A 25,032-nucleotide genomic window follows, 5' to 3' on the forward strand; every position below is an offset into this window, starting at 1 on the left:
TTTCTTCGACACCATTGATTCTTTTAACGAGACTCGACATTTTTATATTTTTCGTCGTATCTTTGCGAGAGTGTTATCGAATAGAATTAGCGTGGTTTTCCTGGTTAAAATGAGTCCAAATACGACCCCCATCAGATTATCTTAAGTTATACGTAAAACGAAGCATCGATAAAGTACCGTAATCGTAACGATCTAACGAAAGATCTAAAAAATGTTATCGCTGTTTCTATCTTTTTTTCTCGTTCAAACGTTTTATTTCTTTCTATAAAATTTCACTGTATTCCATTATCGTGTCGTTGTTCCAACAATTTTCAAATTCTTTTTTCCTTTTCATAGTTTCGGCTATATAACTGGACGGTAGCTATTCTCGTACTAAAAACGAAGGTACAGAATTTCATGTTTTAAATAGAATTTGAAAACACATACAATACTTTCTTGAAATATGTACAAATAAGTGTACAAAATTGGAAAAAACTACTACGAATACCGTGTGACCAAAAAATGTTGAATACTGAAATATTCAATAGTTTGTAGTTAAAATAACTTTAAACACATTTTGACATTCTTTTACTTCCATTGATGTCTTTTACACGATGAAGTATTCACTTCGACATGTACGAGTAATTGTAAAGAAAATTAAAAAGTAACTTTATTTACGTAATATTCGATGAATATCTGAAACAATGTGTGTGCGTGCGCCACATACGTGTTGCCTGTGGTTTGCTAAACTTTGACAATGAATTACTCTGCATCGTATTGATGGATTCGTGGAAATGGCACTGAAGAAAGAAAGGAAAAAAAGGTTCACATTTTCCTTAAATTTGTTTACCACACTCTGAGTTCCACAGTCTGAGTTTGTCTAATTGTTCATTTTAGTTAAAATTAAGTTATTTGCTTTTGCTACGTCTCTTTGCCAAATGTTTGGAACCCTACTGGTTCATAAAGTTACCAATGATGAAATAATTTCGACATCTCCTACGTTTCAGAACAATTTGTGCAGCAATAATTATGCAGAATAAACTTACAATATCCACTTCTAAAGTTACATTTAAAGTGTTTTGCGTAAAAATAAAGGTGACCATTCCTACCTTATTGTATTTTAGTGCAACAAAAATCACAAACCATATTGATAATTGAATTCTTAACACAACGTTTCGATTCTCATATATGCAACATATATACAATTGTGTAAATGTAATACGAAATAAATACATAACATGAGGGAGAATATAAAAAACTATAAATAAGTTCTATTCGTGTCATTTAGATAAATGCTTTCATAATTCGTGTATATTTTTTTGATCGGAAAGTATTACGACATATTCCAATTTTTTGATTCCTTTGGCACAGCAAATTAGAGAAAGGATTTATTAAACTTTTTCATGCAAAAATTCAATTCTCTTCAATATGTATTTAAAAAGTTCAAAACAATTTTTCACGATCGAACATATATCGGATAGATGAAAAACATTGCAAGAGACAATCGTTATTATATGCATGGGTCGATTTTACTGAAAATCTAATCGGGTATTGAGATGAAAATAAAAAATTTATCGTTAGATATAAAATTTCATTGAAATCTACTCGTACACACTCGCACATCTATATAGACACGTTCTGAACGAAAATTTTTTTTATAGCCAAAACGTGATCAGGAGATCTTAAAAATGTGTTTCTTTCTTTATGTTCTCGATTACGATGCATTCGTTTTGGACAGGTCGAAATGTGAAAATCGAAAATTCTGATGAACACAATTTTGGACTACTTGAAGAATTCGTCTCGGTTCATCGTAGTTTATTTGCATTCTCGAACTCGCGCGTCGTGTACCGATGTTTGGTCGTTCCACGAAACACGGCCCGAGATCATTCTAATCTCATTATTCACGACGTGAATCGTGGCGTCGATTGAACGTTCGCGGAAAAGGATTGCAGGATTGATAGACCCAGTATTTCTCAACCGAAATTGATTATCGACAGGTCCGCGAATATCAGTACGTAAAAATCGATGTCGATGCCACGCACAGATCAATCATAATCTGTTTCGCTTTACGCGCTGTTAATTATTAAAATCGATACGCAGCATCCACAGTCGGAGATACAGTCTGTTTCATAAATGCATGGTTGCGATATCTCTGAAACTCGATATTTAATGAAGGACGGACTGCGAATATATAACAAGTATACACTGATATGATTCAAATAATACACTTTCGATTCAATTAAATTTTCATGTTTCTTTTATTAAACTTTTTATGCAAAAATTCAATTCTCTTTAATATGTATTCGAAAAGTTCAAAACAATTTTTCACGATCAAACATATATCTGATTGATGAAAAACATTGCAAGAGACAATCGTTATTATATCCATGGGCCGATTTTACTGAAAATCTAATCGGGTATTGAGACGAAAATAAAATATTTATCGTTCGATATGAAATTTCATTGAAATCTACTCGTACACACCTGCACATCTATATAGACACGTTCTGAACGAAAATTTTCTTCATCGTGTCCTATCATTTTGCCGCATCTGTTTTTTACATAAACAGATATATTTCTCGAAAAACAGTGGAGAGAGTGACCACTTTCTCGTACATTAGTAAGGACGGTACACACTGCTTACATATCTCTATACAAAGTATTTAAATACATCGTTGAAAAATCAGGAGGTATCTTATTATTTTCTCATGGAGTGTATACACTTGCAGTGCCTAATTGAGACTCAGTTGGCACTAAAAGACTTTAGACCAACGCGTATCGAAAATATAAACTTCTTTACGAGATAAGTACAACGTATTCGAAACGATTTGAAATGGTCTTCTCTCATTATCACCGAAAGTCTCCGAAAATGAGTGTCGAAATACAACGGAATATTTACACAAGTTCCGTGAATTTGTTAATAAGTGGTTAGAACGGTATAAAGCCACTAAATGCATCCATGACCTCCCTAATCGAGGTTCAAAACGAACTAGTATCAAAAAGGAAAATGGAGTGATTCTTCATTTTTTTTTTTAAGAAAGGACTTTCAAGTGGACTCACGGAAATGTTAACAACAAATAATGTTGTATTTAACGACGAATCATTTTTTTGGACTTGGATTCTTCTTAAACAAATTTAGTCTGCTTGTAAAAATTGTGTTATCCAATGACGTGCTAAATACCCACAGAAAGTGCATGTTGGGTACTATTTTAATATTCGTGGTTTCGACACTTTATACGTATTCACAGATAGTTCGAATGTTGTAAAAATTATTAAATTGTACTTGTTGGATTGTAATTTCTTAATTCTTCAAGAGGATTTTCTTCAAAAAGGCAAGTGAAAAATGGTACTCGTATCAATGCGTTGGACTGGCAATCCTAGTCTCCGAATATTAATCTAGTTAAAAATGTTTGATCGAAAATAAAGTATAAACTTCGATGGCAATGTATTTTGACGCTTAAAGCAGTAATTCGATGAATTGAAAAATGTAGAGGTCTCTATCTGTGTGGTAAACCCAAAAGTTGGTAGAAAACATGTCCGTTAGTTTTTTAAATATACCCAATTGGGATCTGTGTAAAAAATGTTCGCGACAAAAATTAATTTTTTCACATATATCGCGTCGACACTCTTATGAAACAGACTGTAGGGACGATCGGCGTCCTGTCGAGGCGCGACGCCTTTAATTAACGCCAATGATGCTTCCTGACGCTTCGGTGCTTTTATGAATCTCCAATCGACGCGTCTCACCGCATTTACTCGTAAAAGGTTTCGTAAACATGGCAGTCTGATTCGAGAACTTACACCCGAAACACGAGACACCGCTATTATACCGATATCTTTCAGCTACGTTTGAAAATCCGTTACAAGAACAGAGGAATGAAAATATATAATAAATTATCGTAACAATAATTGTAGGAAAATACCAGGTATATGGATTTTCGTATACCGATAATACTACCGATATGTTTATTTCGTTGCTTAGAAATAACTATATACATACTAACGATATGTTTATTTCGTTGCTTAGAAATAACTATATACATACTAACGATATGTTTATTTCGTTGCTTAGAAATGATATTTTTGTAAATTTACAACGTCACTTACGCTGTTTCGTTCGAGCAATTATACCTCCGAAGTAAATCGGATAATGGAGATTTCACTGCTCTAGAACTCTTAGCGTCCTAAGTAAAGAGAAGCTCAGAGTATTATTTCATCTCTGTCCCGTACGTTTGATGTATACGTATGTATTATATATTTAACGTAAACGTAACGTAAACACGAGTTCCCGGCGAACTTTTGAAAATAAGAATGGTTTATCTGTTGTTTCAGGCGCCAACAATGTAAACGAACCACCTATCCTAGAAGCCGCGGGATACCCTGCGGGACTACCGCTCCTAGAATCAACCAAAGTCGGTACGGAAGTTTTCGTCCTTAAGGGTTACGATCCCGAAGGATCGCCGGTGAAATATGGTATACAACTCACGGACTATTTCGTCGTAAATCCACGCACTGGCGTCATCACATTGGCGAAGCCGCTGAATCGCGAGGTAAGCGTGTTCTCTTGTTTTCTTATTTCTTCTCTTGTAAACGAACCTTGTTCGGACGAACGAGTCACGAAGAGACTGTTGCTTATAAATCGATTACCGATACTTTTGAGTAGCGATGAAATCGGTTCAATGTCATGCTTGTTAACCTCTTGAATGGAAACGACGAGCGTAAGTTCTCTGTGCTAAAATCAACTTTGACGATATTGTCATTCGACGAGTCACCCTTTTTTTTATTTTTACTATATAAATCTAATCTTTTTTCTTTAATATAAATCTACCGTATCAAAAGTAACACAATTCTCAAATTTTTGCAAATAAATTGAAGGCAAACCGAAATACTTTAATTTTCGTTACAAAAATTGCGCGTACAGAATTCCAATACAGATATATAATTGAATAATCTGAACAGAATAACTTCGAATAATTATTTATCTATTGACATTATATTTCATAACAAGTCAGATAACATAAAAACATATAACCTTGTTTCACGGTTACTTCGTTTTTAATATACAATTACGTTGTCGCATTTCACGAAATAATTTTGAAAATAATCGTTCTGACGTGTTCCGAATGATTACTTTGTAAAGAAAAAAAGAAATTAGAATATATTTCGTTGATAATTTGCATAAATGTCGTCCACCATAGATACTTAGAACTTCGAATAGAGAAGTTTGTAATCAAATTTAAGAATCTAGCGGCTTTTAGGAACATTAATGTTGGTAACGTGACCAAATGGATCGAGTGAGAAAGATTAAAAATTAGAATGAAAGAGAATGAATGCGTCTGAGAATATAGGCTACGAGAGATTGATGCATTATTGGTTGAAAATTAGTCGAAACAGGTCGAGTCGGACCTAGCGAGAGTTTGTGTAGCTAACGTAGTTATAATTTGTGTCTGTGTTGCTGTTATTCTATTTGTCCTGTCCTCAATGGAATATGCAAGCGGGTATTTGGAAATGATCAGAATGGGTGTCAAGTTGCAGCGTCTTGTAAATAATTGTTGAGCACGCGTCAGAGGCGACAATAAACAGACGCCGAGACCAGGAGCGTAGCTTAATTTGTGAGTCCCCGAATCAGCACTGGACACCCACAATGTCTAGTTTTCCCAGGCTATTAAATTCACTGGGCCTTTCCCTGGGTGATAAAAGTAACGCCTTCGGGAACGGACAGGATGAAGTCGAGATCAATGAAAGTCCAATTTACTAAAAACAAACCATGACTCCACCCTTAGCGAGTCTTCGTCGTGACATATCCATCTGAGCTAGATTAGAGCCTAATACAACTTTGTAACATCACGACAAAATAGACAAAAAAAATTAGTTAAAGTTATATTTTAATTGGGTCTACCTTTATTAACGATTCATTGCTTCAAAAGTTCTCCAACGCCATTAATTTATCGTTGGAGTCATAGTTTTTGGGTATGACACGGTGCAATTTTTATTGAAACCCCTGTGCACACAATTCACTATCGCTATTATTTAGTAGACACATGTCCTAAAATTTTACTCACCTTTATTTCACAACAGTTTCTTACACTATTCTCTGCAAAAAAAAAAAAAGAAAGAAACTTGCGAAAAATCACAAAGATCTGAAGATGTAACACTGATTTTCGCAATCTTTATTGGAACCCTTGTGAACACAATTCCTATTATTCAGTACGCATATATCCTAAAATTTTACTCACCTTTATTACACAACAGTTTCTTACACTATTCTCTGCAAAAAAAAAAAAGAAAGAAACTTGCGAAAAATCACAAAGATCTGAAGATGTAACACTGATTTTCGCAATCTTTATTGGAACCCTTGTGAACACAATTGCTATTATTTAGTACACATATATCCTAAAATTTTACTCACCTTTATTACACAACAGTTTCTTACACTATTCTGTGCAAAAAAAAAAGAAAGAAAATAACTTGGGAAAAATCAGAAAGACCTGTAACACTGATTTTCTCAAGGGGCGATTCGGGGTAGCTTTCACGGTGCGTCGTTTCCCCTAACAACGCGCGGAACGAAACGAGCGAACAGGACCGACGTCTCCTCTGTCAGCGCTCGAAATTTGCATACACTTGAAGCAGAAGCACAGACCACCACGAGAGAAAGCGACAATTCCATTAACCGTGTCTCTTATCATCGATATGACGACGCGGAGAAATTCTTGCATAGGGCGAGGTGTTAAACGGTAGGTTGACCACGTAATTAAGTTCGGACACGCTGCTCTATAGGAGAGAGTACTACTTTGAAGCGTGGAAAGCGACGCGACGCCACTCTGTCAAAGGGGCGTCGGATAAGCGGCCTAATGCTGCCGGCTATTACGCACATTGCTGAATTAACGCAGACACGAACAATACGAAGCGAATATCCACGGTGAGCCTATTTGGTTGGATTAAATCAATGCCGATTGGTCCGGATGGGTAAACGGACCAAAATCCGTGTGCGGTTGCATTCTGTAAAATGGTGCAGCTGACGGGATTAATTTCCATGTTTGCGACTTCTCGAGTCGGTTTTACTATCGTCAACGTTTGCCAATAGTCCCAGAGATCGAGCATTTATTTTGTCGCGATCTATGACGCGAAAACACGGAGTCGTGTTGTAGACACTCAGTTTGTCCGTATTTGTTTCTGTTGGAGAGTAATGGCTATTCATCGGCATGTAACATATAGCGTGTGATTAGTATGTATTGTTTCCGATGACGTCACTTCTGTTGTTATCTATGCAATATCATGCGTCCTGCGAGTTCGTTCTCTCTGTATCACGGCCGAGTGACAAGTGTTTACGTATAATAAATGTATTTCACAATCACGCAGTCATTTGCCACGATCATAATTTTGTTCTAATCTGAGGAGGGACACCGTTATAGAAAAACAAAGTGCATTAAGCACGATAGGAAGAAGTGTACAGTTTATTAATAATATACACTTTTAGGATTCCATAGGAAAGAAAACATTGCAAGATCTTGTTCTAATCAAAGGAAAGAATAGCTTTGTATATTTTTCCAATTTTCTCAGTTCTGGATGGACGAATTCATAGAACATTTTTTGTAGCAATACATTATCGTATAACAACTCTATTATTCAATTTTCGACTACTTTTATCGAGTCCAATTTTGTACGAATAATTTTAGAAAAATCAAATCGACCAAAATGATAGCTTCGCTTCTGAATTTCTATTAAAAATTTGTTCAATTGAAGCAGTACATATTTGAAAATAGAACACATCACTATGGTGACACATAATTTCATACATATAATACGACATACTATTTGTGAAATTTCTAATTACATCGCAGCGACGTAAATACACATCTGGCCTCCCAAAATGGCTGATTGACAGTATATCTCCATAATAATTTACCCGAAATAAAAAATTTGATTATATTCTTAAATTATAGACTTCTTTCTTTCTATTTTCATTCTGACGAATTTTAACAAAACTGCGTTCTCAATTTTTGGAGAGAGTTCAGAACAAAAGTATCGGATAAAAAAATGAGCAAAAATATAATTGTTTTACATTATTTTAATTATCCCTGTTTATAAGCAGTTTTTAACCAGTACATCGAATCGTAAAGGTTATGTTACGAGAATATTTTTACTTTGCAATTACTTACGATTCGATAATTCTATAATTCCAGTTGCCAAAAAAAATGCATTATACACCGTAAAATTACCAAAAATGTACATATCTTGTTTTCCCCTTATTTTTCGTGACATGATCAATTTTTCAGTCTGTAAAATAAATATTGTACACTGTAAGGTTAAAATTTTCAAGCGATAAGGTTTCTCGCCTTTGATCGTTGAGCCGTGATGCTCCCACAAGAAATTCATATCTTCGTTAGTTTTTCAAGTTTCCTCATGGAACTGGGTAGAAAATATACTTGAAATCTTACACTCAAGGAAAAAAATAAGTTGTTCCAAAACTCATTTCTTTCGACTTCCTGTAGAATGATTTTCTTAAAATAAAACACCAGTTATTAAACTGAAAAAAAACTTACCTTTGGACATTTTTTTCTGACGATACATTTAATCAAAATGTTTCATAGACACATTAAAAGTGTAAATTTTGAACAATAATTCTGTGTACGTTGTCTCTTGTTTAATTAATTGACCGAAGAATAAATATTTCTTGCAAATATTCCTCGAATATAACGCGATCGAGGTGTCTATATCGAAAACCCAGTATTTTAAAATATTATTGAAATTGAAATATGTAATAATAAAAAATTGATTTCACCTTATACTTTCGTTCTTGTCATGTTTATAAATAATAGTCACGTTTTTATCGAATAAATATTTATACAAGTTTGACTATTAATATCTGCTTTTTCAAAAATCTGATTGATTTGAATATTCCTTTGTGATATATAAGCATGCATGCCTATTTTCCTCAATTTCTATACTTTTATTCGAATACGAAGATTACAGAAGTTAAAAGTTTCAAGTTCAAAGTCAAAATTTCAAGATTTCATGAAAAATCACAATTTTTAAAGATTAGACTATGCACAATCCTCGTGTAACATTACATTATGCTTATTTTAAGCCGGCTCCCAATTTTCGTTTTGTATGTCAAGATGACAGGATTTGAAGATTTATGCAGCATGTTATGACGATATTAACCGTGAAAATAACTCTTTCGGGAACCCCAAGCTGATTTACACGTAACCTGAACATAAATTCTTCCCGTACAATTTAAAGCAACACGATTGCCACGCACGTTCATCATAATTCTACACGCAACATACTGCTCAGTACCAACGTTGGTTTCCACGACAGTTTAACGAAGCTTTATCGCCGCTTCAACAATAATATTGCCTCTCTTTCTTATCTTATGAGGATTTAGTTGACAGTATAACGTTTCGTCGACCACACGTTCATTTTTGCGTATTACGCGAATGGCTGCCCACTGGATAGACACGGATTCAGAAACGGAAGAAGGTTTATGACGAGAGGGAAGAAGAAATTCCACGTTTTTGCATTTTACACGAACACCACGTAGACGTAGAAACTGGTAGCACACCAGAAACTCAAATATACCTTGGGAAAATCGGATAATGTTAAATGTTAAAAACACCCGTAGAAATCCTGCGTTTAATTAACTCGATTTGAAGAATCTTTTTTGGATATACCGGCAACCATAGAACCACAGCTTGTTATGGTTACCTGTACGGTTAATAAATGTACTTGGTCTTATCAACATGTCATCCGATAAATCAAATCGATAGTAATTTTTGCTTGTCAATATTTTAAATTAACTCAATGGTATCGATCTTGCGAGCATAATTGTAAGATTTATCGGCGTTACGAAGAATTTTTTTATTAAATGCATCAACATTCGACCTAAATGATAATTCTTAGATGTAACAAATTTCAATCATCTGTACAGAAAACAATACAATTTTTAGCAGTATGTTGACAAATAAATTGATTTTGCAAACTGCAAAGTTTTGAAACACAAAGATTCTATCTTTACTCCTCCTGTCCACCATAGTTAACAAACTTCGCCCATATATTATATAAAGCAGATTATTTTGAACGAATCGTAACATACAAAATATATATATATTTGTATGCAAAAATCAACGAGAAAGAAATAACTATCCATAGTTATATATTTTTATAACGATATTATGCACTTGGTTAAAATAAATGTTTCACTACAAATAAACTATATAGTAAGCTTTGAGCAAATAAAATGACACTGATCTTATCAGCGACGCGCACGATATCATAACCTTGGTGATTTCAGTTTCAACAATATTTAAAAATCCAAACTTGAGCAATATTATTAACTCTATCATTAACATACATAATTTTAAAAATTCGAAAAATTGTAAAAATGACGACATTTAAAGGAAAATGGACCTTTTCATCCTTTCCACTTCCAATTTCATTAAAATCGATTTATGTAGGTTCTATATAATATTGTCATCATTTAATATTCTTGTAAAGAAATGCAAACGAACTTCTTACACGACCTAATGTTACTAAGTCATCCGAGATGTTCGTGTTGCGTAACATAAACATCCTTCGTGACATGTTCTCCAAACTAATAACGATAGGATGCACATTCTACTTCCAGAACTATTCGAGGACAGTCTAAAGACGACCTTCGAGTGCGTAACATCTGAGTTTGAAAATTTTAAGAACGACAAAGAAAAGATCATGACGGATCTAAAAATTCATTTTCGTTACTCGTTGCTATACAAGTCTCTCCAGATATTGCGCCATCCAATTATCACTTTTCTCAAGAATTGCAACACTTTTCAGCGAGCAAAAAGTTAATCCTTTGCACTCGAAGCTTTTCCGCTACCAGAAACCAGCACCTCGATGAAATCCTTCAAATCGTGTAATTAATTTAAAACGGAACACTTTCATTTCAACATTTCGTATACATATGTTTACATCTTACAAGAAAGTAGTGATTGAACTTTAATTCCAATTCCAAACCACGATGATTTTCCAAATTGGAGAAAGTACATCGAATTAAATGGCGATCGAGGATCGCCTCTCGAGTGGAAAGGGTTAATAAAACTCATATTTTTTAATAAAAAGAAAACCCCCAAGAAGTTTTACACCGATGGAATGACAACTTTACCTACAAAATGGAAAGAAGTGGTAGAAAGAAAAGAAGATTATGTATTTTCGTATATAATGATTATAAGTTCAAAATATTCGCTTGTTCTTCAGCGTGAAAAGGGGCACGAAATTTTTGGATGACCTAATACATCCACGAATGTGAACAAATTTGAAGCGGCTGCGTACTCTTATGCAGGAGGGAAGGGTTGAAGGAACACTCGTGTAGAATTCAACGATCCCTTGGCACTTTACTGAGGTTTTATTAAAATAGACCGACTGACAAGAATTTCACGGACGTACTTAGCACTTGGACATGACTTAGAAGAGTGACCCTCGTGGTCTTCGACGGGTCTTTGTATCGTTCGATCACAAAGAAAGAATTCGATCCCAGCATGAGGTTCCCACAGGGAGTCACGTAGGCTGGTCTAAGAAGTGTTTTGGCTGACTTACGTTATCTGACTTCTATGAATTGGCTCGCATGGGAACAGAGATTAATCCTAAGAATGCAACGCGGTAGGTATCGTAGCATGATTACGGTTTGGTATAACAGTACGAAAGAGGTTTCGTTGATTTCCGCCAAGGCCCGTTTTGAAACGACGGGATTGATTAATTCTCGTCAAAATGTCTGGCCGAAGGACGCCCTCGCGAACGAATCATCGGAACCCGGATACTAAAACGATTACGCGGGGCTGGTCGTTACTCGCGCGATCGAGGAACAATATGGGCGAAAAGAGAGAAAGGGAGCTGTTCGCGGGTAGGAAATAAATCACGAATTTCTCGGGCACAGAGTGACGGGGACGGCTGCGAAGTCCATCTGGGTAGTGCAGTCCAAAAACGACGAACAGGTATAATTAATTATCGTTCTGGAGAATTTGGCCGCGGTGGGAGCGGCTTTCCTCGTCTTTGTTTCCGGAACGATTCGATGCATTTTGGCCATAAATTTCATCACGTTTATGCAGACCTAGCCCGAGAGGGGTGGGGCAGTCAGGTTCGTATAAATGAGAATGGCGAACAGGGAAAGAATATGGATCGGTTTTCCCATTTCAGGCACGTTTCGATCGTAGCTCTCTCTCTTCTTTTTTGTTTTTAGATCTTTCTAAGGTTAATGTTTCGAACGGTACTTTTCAATCCATCGCGGTGGCGGAGTCAAAACTAATTGAAAATCTAAATTACATTTAAATTGAATACAAATTTTAAGGTTACCGATATTACGTATCTCGTCGATTAAAATAATCGGTATACTTTGTTTCAAATAATACAAGCAGTATCATTGTTTCATCTCTTCGTATTTGCCATTTACAATTTTACGGACTGCTGTTCACTCTGGGTCGCATTTTGTAAAAGGTGAAGAGACGCTAATTCTTTTTTCTTTTTAATTTTCGATTCATTTTTGACGATTGGCCCTCCCTCCCGCGACTTTTCAACTAATTCCGGAACCGAAAGCGAATTTCAATGGACGCGAACTCGGAACGCGAGACGGAGTTGGAAGATGGAAGAGAGCGACGAACCGAGGAGATCAAGGGTCAAAATTCGGGACTCGTCGAAGCGGATGCTCGATCGGCTTCTGTATTTGTCGGCAAAGCGAGAATCGGGCCGCGAATCGGCAACTGAAGGCGATTGGATCTTGTTCTATCGGTTCTGCCTCGTTAAACGAACCGTGGACCAACGACGCTCGTAAACTTCCACGATTGCTCGAAAATATATCTCCTTCTTGTATCTTTCTTTTCCCGTGCTCGTGATTTTTCCATGTAAATCCGGAAGCTAACGCAATTACGTTGGTCCGTGTCCCGCGGCCTGAAAGTAATTGGCCATCGATAGTTAATTGTTCGTCCGCCTCTATGCAAAACCGAGAATTTTTTTTTTTCACCTCTCGTTAAGAACGGATCGAAACGACGGGACGTCTCAAATTGATTTTTCCCAGCCCCGATAAAAACACGGGAGCCCGTACGCGTTTATTGACAGCAACATTGATTGCGCTTACTTGATTTTATTCAATACGTAGGAATATGTATAAAAAATGGATTTTCACGTAGTATTCGACATTTCGACCACAGTTTAACAGAATACCTACGAATAAATAAAGTATAGAAATTGAACAAGTACAATGAATGTATGGGATTCGAACTTACGTATTCAAGATTGAGCGATATACTTTTTATTGACGGGAACTGACATTTTATAAATAATTATGTTATTATAAATAATGTTTCACACAATTTATGAGCTATAGCCAAATTATAACGTTCCTTATTTGTAAATACTCTTTATAAAAGGTAACCGACTTTTCGATTTTTCCTAATAATTTCAAACAAACATTATCGGTACGATTGTCAAAAAATATTAAAATACATTCGTTATTAATTTGTTCTCCCTTTATTTTCTAATACGTTACTTCCTGAATTTTGAAATTATCATTTCTTACAAAATTTTTACACTTTTTTCCCTGAAACCTTACCAAACTCCGTCAACTTGACTCGATATTTTTTGCTTAGATAAAATTTTTGTTCGGCACTGAAAACTGTTAACATTCACTCCCCTTCGGTTCTATTATCACGTTATACGTTGACATTGGATTCTATTGTTTATGGATAACTCTCTTCCGTCGTCTGTTCCAACAAAGAACCGGAGGTGGTTCTTAGGTTCTTTTACGGTTCAGATCCCCTGTGTTATTGGACTACGGATTTTACGACTGCTGTCGCAGCGACAATTTCGTAGCTTATTAGCCTCATACTTTTGTTTAAGTAATTTCAGCAGCTACTGATGTTTAGCTCGTATAGATCAAAGGAAAGTTACGTTTTCAATGGCAGAGAATCCTAAAATATTTCCACGCTTTGTGTTTTCTCTGGAAATCTGTATACGCAATTACCCGACATCCGTGTTAAATAACGCTGTTGTTCGTTTGCCGAGGCGTATCGTACAAAGTCAAAAGAGAAGCAGAAAGTGAGGTGGTTCGTTCATAGCCAATGGTCTATTGCCCACCAAACTCGCAATAAAAGCGCACCAAGAGTCAGCCGCCCTTTGTCCACTAGATTGCAGTGGGAATCGTCAAGTATTGTTTACATTGGGCGAGGATAGAACCAGGCAAGCGTTAAATAATTTTACCACAAAGCTATCCAATATTGCGCCCCGGTGCTAAACAATGAAAACCGATCCCTCGTGTTGATGAACAGGGTGGACACTGTTTCGCGACTACGCCGGAATGTAATGAAAAAACAGCAACTTGACGGCATAAAGGATTCATAAATTTTCATCTTTCCGCGACGTAAATGCAAAAGAGTACCAAATTGGTTTCGTCTATGATTTATAAACAAAGCGAAATCAACCAAGGGAGAGCTGAATACGTGAAAAACAATTGTTAGCTCTGTCCGCTGTTCGTTCAGATCTCTGATTCGAAGTCGCGATAAATTATCATCTGTTGCACGAATTATACTTCTTACTTCGATACTGCTAATCACTGTCTGCTAAAGATTTAATCTTGATCTATTTGCTTCAATCTCGAGTCTTTTCCCACTCGTCGCGACCTCGTAATATATTATTCTTTTACAATTAAAGCTATTCGTAATGTAAAAATACGACTGGATGCTTTTGTATTTCTGTAGATCTCTCATTGTGTAATGAAATTAAAAACACGAGTTCCATACATACGGGGCAACCAAGGATCGAGTATATAGTCGAAAGGAAGAACTACTGGAAGGTTTCTAACAAATAATTAATATTATTTCATTCTTATTCGACGATTGGTATCACAGGTCAATCCGACAAAAGGATATGAAGAGAAAAGATATATCATAATGCAACTGGTAAATTAAAATGCAACTGGTGTCGTGAGATCTTCGCGATTCCGTTACCAAAAACAATATCCGTAATGTCATAAATTCATGAAGCTTATCTGGTATAATACCGGATATTAGGTATCTATATCTGGGCTGGTATATTTTATGACAACGTTTTTCGTATACAAATAAATTTATAGATCCAGCAAAATCTAAAAGATCATCTCACGGTGTTTGCTGAACGTTATAACTCGAAGAATAAAATCTAAATTAATCGATCAATAATCATTTAACTAAAAATCTGCTTTCAAGTGACAAAATCGGGATAGATAGCGTTTTTAATCCCGAGCTGAGGCCAATAAGGGATGAATTCGTTGCTCGAATCCGCCATAAAAATGACCACTCGAAAGAAGAAATTACCGTGCTTATCTTTCTAGATTTTATAAGTAGTCTCCATTTACAAATAATTTTACAACGTCCTGGGTGTTCTAAATAATTAACGTCGCCACGACTTGGCTGGGCACCAACGAGGAAAAAAGGATCGTTAATCTCAGTTATCGGGGTCACTGCGATATAAAAGTTCGACCTGAGCTTTGTAACGGATCGTCTATTGTTTCACGGTTTCGAGTACGCATCTTCAACTACTATTTACACGTTCGAGGAATTGAAAGTACGAGCGTGAAAAGCTTGACTGGAAAACGAGGAGAATACCTCGATCGTGATAAAACTCGGCACAACTAGAACGTAAAAGTGTTAAAAGAACAAAAATTAAAAACTGATGTCTCGTCTATAAATCTATATACGTTAAATAAACACGTTGTGTAAATTACCAGAAATCGTTAATGTTTCGACTATGTACGATATTTTCCAAGTATCCACGTTAAATTTACAATATATTTCAACTTAGAGACTAATTAATGTAAATTTACATAAGCTGTAACCGAACCGGTGATTACCAACGATTTCAGTATCGTAGCTATTCTAATCCCTCGAATCATAGAATTACAAAGTTACGTTGAATTATACAATTACTATTTTCGCTTTGTCCAGCGTTATCTCTACCCCATTACGCGTTAGAGATTCTTCCAAAGTACAGTGTTATATGTATTTATTCTAGCATTCAATTTGACGTTCTAATATACATATTTGTCCACAAACTCTACTCTTTCAGGTTAATGAAAACTTTTATATTCCTGAATCATTTCCACAAGTTAAAAGGATTATATTACTTACAGTTATAATACTGTTCGTTTACGTAGTATTATACATATTTCGTTCAAAATCAAACATGTACTTTTTCATGGTATCGTAAAATAATACATTTTGTACTATTTCTTACTTTTATTTCTAACTTTTCAAAAGTACGACGATTCAAGTGGAACAGGTGACAAGATGACATTCGAACGCATTTTTCATGACTGACAATGTTAAAATAAAAATGAGACAATAATCTGTATCCATTTGAAATGCTTTCAGTAATTTCAAATAATCTAAAAGAAAGTTAATTCTTCAAAATATAATATCAAGTCCGTTCGATATCAACATTATATAAGAATAATTTTTTCTATCTTTCTTAGATTCCTTATAAGAAATATAATTCTTAAAGTCCTTAATAATAAAATACATTTTGAAAGAACATCATTTATTATTTATAGTGCACTCTTACACACTCGCTGTTCATCGATCGTCGTCAAGTGTGTGCACTAGTGTGCACTTTCGGAACTACACCGATCGACGTCGTCTTTTGTATCTATTTACGATAAGCCTTTTCAAGCATCGTGTCAAATAATTCCAAGGGTTTGGAGGGTAGATAAGACTCCAAAGAACGTAGTTTAGTGCGCGGTTTATGAACCGTGAGATTTCTCATCAGGTTTTTCTTATCGGTTAACTGAAGTGAATGAAGACTGAAAATGTGGTCGAACAAAATCTAGTAGTAAATATATTACATGGTAAGAGTTACCAAACTTTATATCTATGGACATATTTTTTCACGCAGTAAAAATATTTCATATCCTAGATCAAAATTCGCTCGAGGATCGTTTATAAAAGTTGGGCGGTTACTTAGCCACAAATAATTTTGTTTCAGCTAACTTTAAAAATATTTGTCGTTCGCGTTACAGTAGCTACTAGGTGTTCCAAGCTCTTCATTTAACAATCAGCAACTTCGGCTAATAACGCAACATAGTTTACTAGTCTTCGATAATCACTTCAATATGAGACACTGCCAGGGCACACGTTTCTATGAATACTAAATAAACATTATTGCAGTTTAATCGTTGTGCGTGTTATTATAAAAACGTTGTATTAAAAAGTAAATGAAAAAGATATCGATATCAGATCAGATCCATATACACAAAAACTCAATTTACATCGAATTGTGTCCCTTTTGGAACCAAAGCTTAGCGAATGACCATCAAGATCACGCGTCACGCATGAGATAATTAACAACATTTGTAACAGATGTAATTCGAAAAAAGTATAAAGTTGTACGCGCGTTTGTTCGAAACTTTTCTTCTTTTTGTAATCTGCATTTACTTTTACAGCAGAGGAATAAATTCATTTCAGTCATCCAGAGAAAAATTTTGTCGATCACCCGGAGAATGTTGTAGCCGACACTGAACAATACAGCAAACGTCAAACGATTAAATACAATGTTGCAATGCCGAAAAATATGATAATGAGTATTTTCCTCGTGCATGACCTACCATCCCATACCAAATTTGCTTGTTGGCCTAAACCAGGCCAGTTACCGAAGAAAAATTGTTCGTATTATTCAAGCCACTTGAAAAAAGTAGGTGGATGAAGCTCTCGACCTACATAATACGAAACGAGATAACACGGTTTCGACCCAATTAGGACATAAATGAAAAAACTGCCGTTTATCATTACGAACTACACAACGGTCTAGAAGAAAACAGAACGACCCAGAAGCGATGAATGTTTCGTCGATGACCTATTTGCACGATATCTGCAGAAATGATTTGTTTTGCATCGGTGAAGATATGTTAGCAACAGTTGAACAACATCTTCGATAAAAATACATCCAATCGTTTATTTGTTATTCATTGAAGTTAGCGAACAAAAAAGAAGACACTCGGACTGATTTAATACTTCTCGATATAGGGTAATCTTTGTAATTCAACTGTCTGGGTACTTTGGGAATATATGTGCTAATTACTATTCAGAAAGTAGTTCGTAAGTGGATGTCGTTCAATGGAAACGTAACGTTAAACCCTAAACAAAAATTCTCTTTGTAAATGATCCATTCCTGTTACACATACTAGGTTGTATGTTCGTCCCATTTTCTCAATTTGATAACAAAACATCGCTTTTCGATTACGTTTAATTACATTCTGGTAATTGAATCTAGTCTATAACTTCGTTTTAAGCGAAAATACGATGAAATCGTAGAAAAGTATTTAGTGTAGTTTAACTGTATTATTATACGATACAACTTTTTGTCCAAAAATATCTGTGCTATTGCAAAGTACAATTATTCTTTCACCTCGAGTTCTGAGTTTTCAATGACCTATCTCGATACCTATCGTGAAAATAAATGCTAAAGAATCGATTTACGCAAAAAGACGGTTACATTATTTTTAAAACATGTGGGGACACCAAAAGCTCAATTCTCTAGGAAATATTTCATTTTATTTTAATATTACAGTAAGTACTCGGTTATAGCATCTTTTGTGTAATTTTTATCATTTTCTGCTTTTTCTATATCCTGCATTTACGATTTGTGACGCCAAACCGTTTATGTATCATCAAATCAGATCAATGAACATCAACCTGAAGTCAACAAAAGCTCCTGTTCATGACCTCATCACTGGCAAGATGGTTAAAGATCTACCAAAGAAATGTCTTTCCCTGTCAAGTTCTACATTTAATGTAATAATGCAACTTGGTTACTTCTCTATACAATGGAAAATTTGTAAGCAAACCCGGCAAGCTCGAACACGAAATATCCTCGTACCGTCCTATTAATGTCCTATCAACATTATCAAAACTATTCGAAAAATTACTTCTAAATTATCTGAAATCAGAACACCAATTCGGCTTTAGAAACAAGCATACAGCCTTGCAACAATTCCACAGGCTAATTGACTACACAAGACAAGACTCGGAAGAAAAAAGATATGATTCAGCCGGGTTGCTTGATATCAAACAAGCAATATCTGACATATTGGTCTTTTTTATAAATTAAAGAATTCGCTCCCACATACTTCTTATCATATTCTCCAATCATATCTAATCAACAGAAAATTCAAAATTAAGTTTCAAGACATACCTACTTCTGAATATGAAATTCACTCAGGCATGCCACAAGGAAGTATACTTGGACCTATTTTATATTTGTTATACACTGTAAACGTCCCAATTTCACAAAATGTAGTAACAGCCATGTTCGTAGACGATACAGTAATGCTGACCTCTCGTAAAGACCCCGCTCAAGTTTCCAGAAACCTGCAAAATCACCTAAATAATATTATAATTTGGCTTACTAAATGAAACATCCAAGTGAATGGATCTGAATCAAATCATATCGTTTACACCCTACGCAAAAATTCATACTCACCGGTTAAATTAAATAACATCGATATTCCTTGAAATGATTCTGCAGAGTATTTAGGACTGATACTTAACAGAAGGCTAACGTGGGAAAAACACATAAAAACTAAATGTAAACAGCTGAAACTGAAGGTAAAAGAACTATACTGGATGATAGGCAAACGCTGATGCTTGAAAGCAAATTATATATAAAGTTATCCTTAAACCAATCTGGACTTATGGCACACATTTATGGAGTGCAGCCAGCAATTCAAACATTGAAATATTACGAAGATTCCAATCTGTCACTCTGCGAAACATATGTAACGATCCGTGGAACGTTTCAAACAAAATAATTCATCGAGATCTATCAATGCCCCTAGTTAAGCAAGAAATATCACAATTTAGCCAACGCCACATAAAACAACTATCGTGTCACAAAAACCCTCTGGCTGCTAACTTAATCCATCCAACCCATTTTTCTCGATTAAAGAATGGTTCACTCCGTTAAATCTGGCGAGCAGATTTATTATGTAACTTAAATCAATATCAATATATTACATACAACTGTAACTTTTAAGGTTACACCCATATTAATTGTTAACGCCAACGCTTTTGTTTATAATTTCCTTGTAGGAATTAATTGTAAAATACTCCAAGTATAAGGCAAAAACGGGTTACTAAATTATCAAGAAATTTACGCCGTATATAGAACCGATGCTGTAGACAATACATATAAAAAAATGGTTCTTTATTTTCGTAAAGAAAAATCTTAATATCAAATATCCATTTCACGTCAACCTGTCACTACAGATACGTACAAAATCAAAACTATCGATAGTGACCGCCATTCCATCAGTCATGAGTTGCATCTACGTTGAACTTGGGATGGTCAACAAGCTCGATATTTAGATGCAACGTGGACAAATCGAAAAATGCTGCTGATACGCGATACAAATGAAATTATTCCCAAACGAGTAATCAACGACGATGAGAGCCGATTACACAAAGAACGTTGATTAGTCGGAATGCGCTCAAAAAAGATCATAATGTATCCAACGAGTTTATAATTATACAAAAGATATTAGAACCCACGAATAGCGAAAAATATTTATTTTAAATGGCTGCGGAAGTATCACCTGCCAAGCGACGTGTAAGAAATGTGTGTGTGTGTGTGAGAATGTTTACAAAGAGTCAAAAAAACGATAACACGCCACTAAGCCGAAAAAACGAGATAATTATTCTTTACAACTCAATATTTTTTATTAAACTACATATATACATGTACATGCTCTAGCTATTTTTGTATTCAGGGCTTACTTTTACAGCGATGTTTACATTACTCGCTACATCCTGAATATTTATATTCTCCTTATTCGACACTTTTCTTCGATAACCTGGACAACACGGAACACCAAGTATTCGCAGAACATTCGAAAAAGTACCAGTGAATCGTTTAAATAACCAATTCGAAACAAAACGATAATATATGTATATTTGATTTAAGGAAAATTTCAAGTGGTCCGTTAAGATCAATAAGATGAGTGTTTTAAAAAAAAGTAAATTACTTAGCCTGTTCAGGGCGAACGTTGTAAAAATTAAATTAACGTTTTGTGCGCGTATTGCCAGTTCAGGCATTGTCTTCGTCCGAATGGTTCTCGACTACGATATTTGTGTAAGGTCAAAAGTAAACAAATTCCGGAGCAAACGATATTTAATTATAAAGCCGGGTATAATGTATTAATAATAGCCAAACGTGCCAATGTATGGCACCGCTTGCGTAATCGTAACCGTAACCGTAACCGTAACCATTTCACAACGCAAATAACCGTTCCACGTTTACAGGACAATTTATAGATTCTCTGCGCATGCACCTACGCAATCGTATTGATGAGATCGCCGTTGGTGAGGGACGAAAAATATTCACAAACGTGGTTGGCATTTGCCCGAACCGTATATAATTCCCTTTGCATGGCGTTCGATACATTGATGGGAAATTCGCCGATGAACCATGACGTTCTCATTATAGTTGCCATTAATTACGTGATCCGGTGATGACGGTTCTCGATAAGCTGATGATGGAAGCCGCAACGTGTCGTTCCTGTATAGATGGATCACGGTAGCGGAGCAACATTACGAAACACAACACTATCGAAACCTCGTTGCGTTTCCCATTTACTTATTAATGATAACCAATAGGAACGTCGAAACGGATGTCGAAGAACACGGTGATTAACCGAACTGTGGTTACCGAGTGCGGGAAAATTTTTTGTAAAAATAAAAGACCTGCTCGACCGAGTATATTAACTTACAAGATAAACGCAAGACTTTCGTTGCACTAATCTAGATGACACTTGTACATTTACTTAGATTACTTATAAGAGTTTATCCAGTTTTCTAATTATTTATCGTTAAAGTTTCATCATTGTGCATAATTACAGAATAGTTATAGTACTTTCTAAGTTGAGCGGTAAGGTGTCGAGTTTTAGCATTTTTTAATATATTTTTTCTTCTCATTTATTCAAATTCATTAGTTCTTGATTGAAATAATTTTATTTTTTGCACATAAATTGTGCCTTTATTTATACATTTATTTGACATCGGATAATCAATAGTTTTTACATTTATTTTTGTTTTGTTTTCAGTCACGACTGAAATGTATTTTTTTTATTCGTTTTTAATTCTTTTTTTTTAACACGTTAAGCGCCGTGCCTGTTTTATCTTCCTTTCCGTTTAGGCCGCGGTAACCGACTTCACCGATATGCTGCCGGCTGGTGGCCAAAGATCTGTTTAAGCTTGCGATAGAACTGCATTTAATACTTCAGATGTATTCGTTGAATATATTTATCGCAACCCGTACTACGTATTGTGAAATATAAATATACCTCAACTATCTCGTCATAAACTGCAACGAAAAACTTGAAGAGTGTCTAACGTTTGAAGATATTGTAAAAAATGCTACGAAGAAAATGTAGCATTTGGACGAGATATAGCCAGAAAGTTGAAAAAACAAGTTACAAAATTCTGTGGCACCTGCAAAGAACGACCATTTTTATGTGTACCCTGTTTTAATAATACTCGTTAAAATTGTTTTTCGTTAAATAATATTCAAGTACACTCTTTTATGATCTTCAAAACTTATCGATAGAAGAATATAATTTTTTCAATTATACGTCTGACGCGGCCGGAACGAAAAGTATACCGTCAGGTGATTGATGCAGCTTGATCTTCTTGTTAGTACAGACATCGGGTACCGGTGTAATAATCGGCCGATATCACGGTGCAATTCGCCGAAATTTCGTCGTGCACGACCAACGCCTCGTCGCGACAGTGCCGATAAACTCCATCGTAGCAGAAGTCGGCCGATCGTGGAGACTGTTCGCTGCTCGTACACGGGCTGCTCGTATCGTGACCGTGCCGTCGAAATAAAAGCGCAAAAACGAGCAAAGCACGGCCCGTCGAGCTTTTGTCCGCGAGATCGCGATTCAGTCCACGTACCCGCGATACACGATGGCCGTGAAGGTGGTGGGACGCTGTCCGCGTCCCTAAACCGGGAACGAACCGAACCGAGAACGTAGCCTCTGCATTGTGTCCTGCGAAAGGGGCTACGCGCCGTTCCGTTTCTGCGTCTGCAGCCGACAGAAAACTCTGAAATGAGACGAGAATTATCTGGAATCGCGAGGAGGACCTCTGGAAAGAGGTAACAGGAAAGAGAGAATACACGAGACAAGGGAAAGACCCGGCGGGAGGAAGACGGGACAATCCTGCGAAGGAGAAAAGAGGATCGATGAGAATCAAAGAGGAAAAAGGGAACGTTGGAGAATGTGAAACGGAAAGGATCGCAAGAGACGGATAGAGGAGGAATAGGAGCTGGAATAGGAGAAGGGAAGGGGTCCAAAGGGAAAAGGAACGGAGAAGTGTGACGGAGAGGAATGGAAAAGAGTCGCGTGACTGTACCACTTCCGGCGAGAAGTAGGAAACCCTCCGAGGTTGGCCCCAGACACGACCACTGAGTACACACGTACACTTGCGAAGAAACACAACGAAACGTGGTTGTGTACCCAGACGGAAAAGGAAGTTCAGTAATTGTACATAAAAGGTGTACACCGATTGTGACAAAATTTAAATATGCTATCGGGACGAAGATTTTGAACAACTTACAGTGGCTCGAAACGAGGAAATTCCCATAAAATACAAGAAAGTCCGTGCACGTGTAAAGCACACTGGGCCCCATGTGACATAATTTCTTTGTCGACGAAAAATGTCCTCGAGAGGATAAAATCAAGACCTGAAAACTCAACATTTCTTGCTTTTTTTTAATATTTAATTTCTTCGAGGGGATTTTTTTCACAGTGGAACGATGAAGCATTAAGAACTGAACATTTTTTGTAAGGACACATTTGTTGTATCTCGTACGATTACGAAGCGATAAAGAAAATGAAAGTCGTTGCAAGAATCGACCGAAACCAGCATTTACAGTGCCACTTTCTCTTCGATTTTTTAAATACAACTTTGTAATAGTGTAAAATGGAGTAAAACTTTTCGTGTGAGAAATGTTCAGGTTTTAGTGCTCTATCGTTCTATTGCAAAAAAAGTCTCAAGAAAAATTGCATAGAAAAAGTAAAAAAGATATTAAAATCTTCGAGACCTGATTTCATCTACTTAAGGAAATCTCCTGTGGAGAAAAGTATTTTTCTATATATGCACTATTATACTGTACAAAATCAGTCTTATAGGTAAAAAGAATTTTCTTTTAATAAACCGTACGAATACTTTTTTGAGCCACTGTATAATGCATAGCTCTCGCTCGATCTTTCATTTCAAAATTTTCACGAAAAACTGCTGCTACTACATAATAAATTCTACCTATTACCTGCATATTCATGGCAGCGTGTGCATAAACGAAGGACTGGCGCTCGTCTAGTTTTCGTAAACACATCGCGACAACCGACAATCAAAATGTACAAAATGGACCAGCTATGACTGACTGTTTTTAAAAATTAGTAACTTTTTTAGCATTTAATAATAATTATTGTTATAGTTATTGTTATTATTATCATTATTTTCCACACATGGAGAAGAAAATTTGAACAAATTACACTTTAATGTAAAAATAAAAATTCTAATAGAAGATTAAAATTACAAAAGTTACTTATACTAAATTACTAAAGTACTTATAATGAGTGAACTTAGACACTCTAATCTACCCGACCAGAGAATATAGTAAGATACCCCCGATCAACACCGATCTCATACGATCTTGAACTTTTTGACAAATGCATCTCTCCCGCGCGGTATACTGCAATAGACGGTAGGTACAGCCAGAGTTAATTTTAATAGTGACATTTCTTTAAAATACTATTTTCTAATAGTATTCTACATCGACAACTCTTTGGAAAAATCTCGAGAACTAAAACCGAGCGACGATTAATACGAACAGAAGGAAGTTGTCGTGTAAGTTTAATTTTTATATTATATTTAAATTTCATAAAAAATCGGTGAGGTGTGTCCCTTTATCCACAATTACCGGAAATTCTTCTGGTTCGTCGAGTCAAAATTACCGTGGTCGCGAATTGTTCGTGTATTATGAGAGGCGGGGTTGTCC

The 25,032-nt window shown here is 35.8% G+C and overlaps 1 protein-coding gene across 2 annotated transcripts in view; it reads left to right on the forward strand.

Moving 5' to 3' along the window:
- Positions 1–25,032, forward strand: part of Cad87a (cadherin 87A) — a 450,687-nt gene that overhangs the window by 386,618 nt on the left and 39,037 nt on the right. For both annotated transcript variants that reach the window (XM_076316271.1, XM_076316272.1), the window contains one exon: positions 4,312–4,529. In XM_076316271.1, the coding sequence (XP_076172386.1) occupies positions 4,312–4,529 (218 nt within the window). The remainder of the gene's footprint in view (positions 1–4,311; positions 4,530–25,032) is intronic.

Source organism: Ptiloglossa arizonensis, chromosome 7 (assembly GCF_051014685.1).
Source record: "Ptiloglossa arizonensis isolate GNS036 chromosome 7, iyPtiAriz1_principal, whole genome shotgun sequence".
Classification (NCBI taxonomy): Eukaryota; Metazoa; Arthropoda; class Insecta; order Hymenoptera; family Colletidae; genus Ptiloglossa; species Ptiloglossa arizonensis.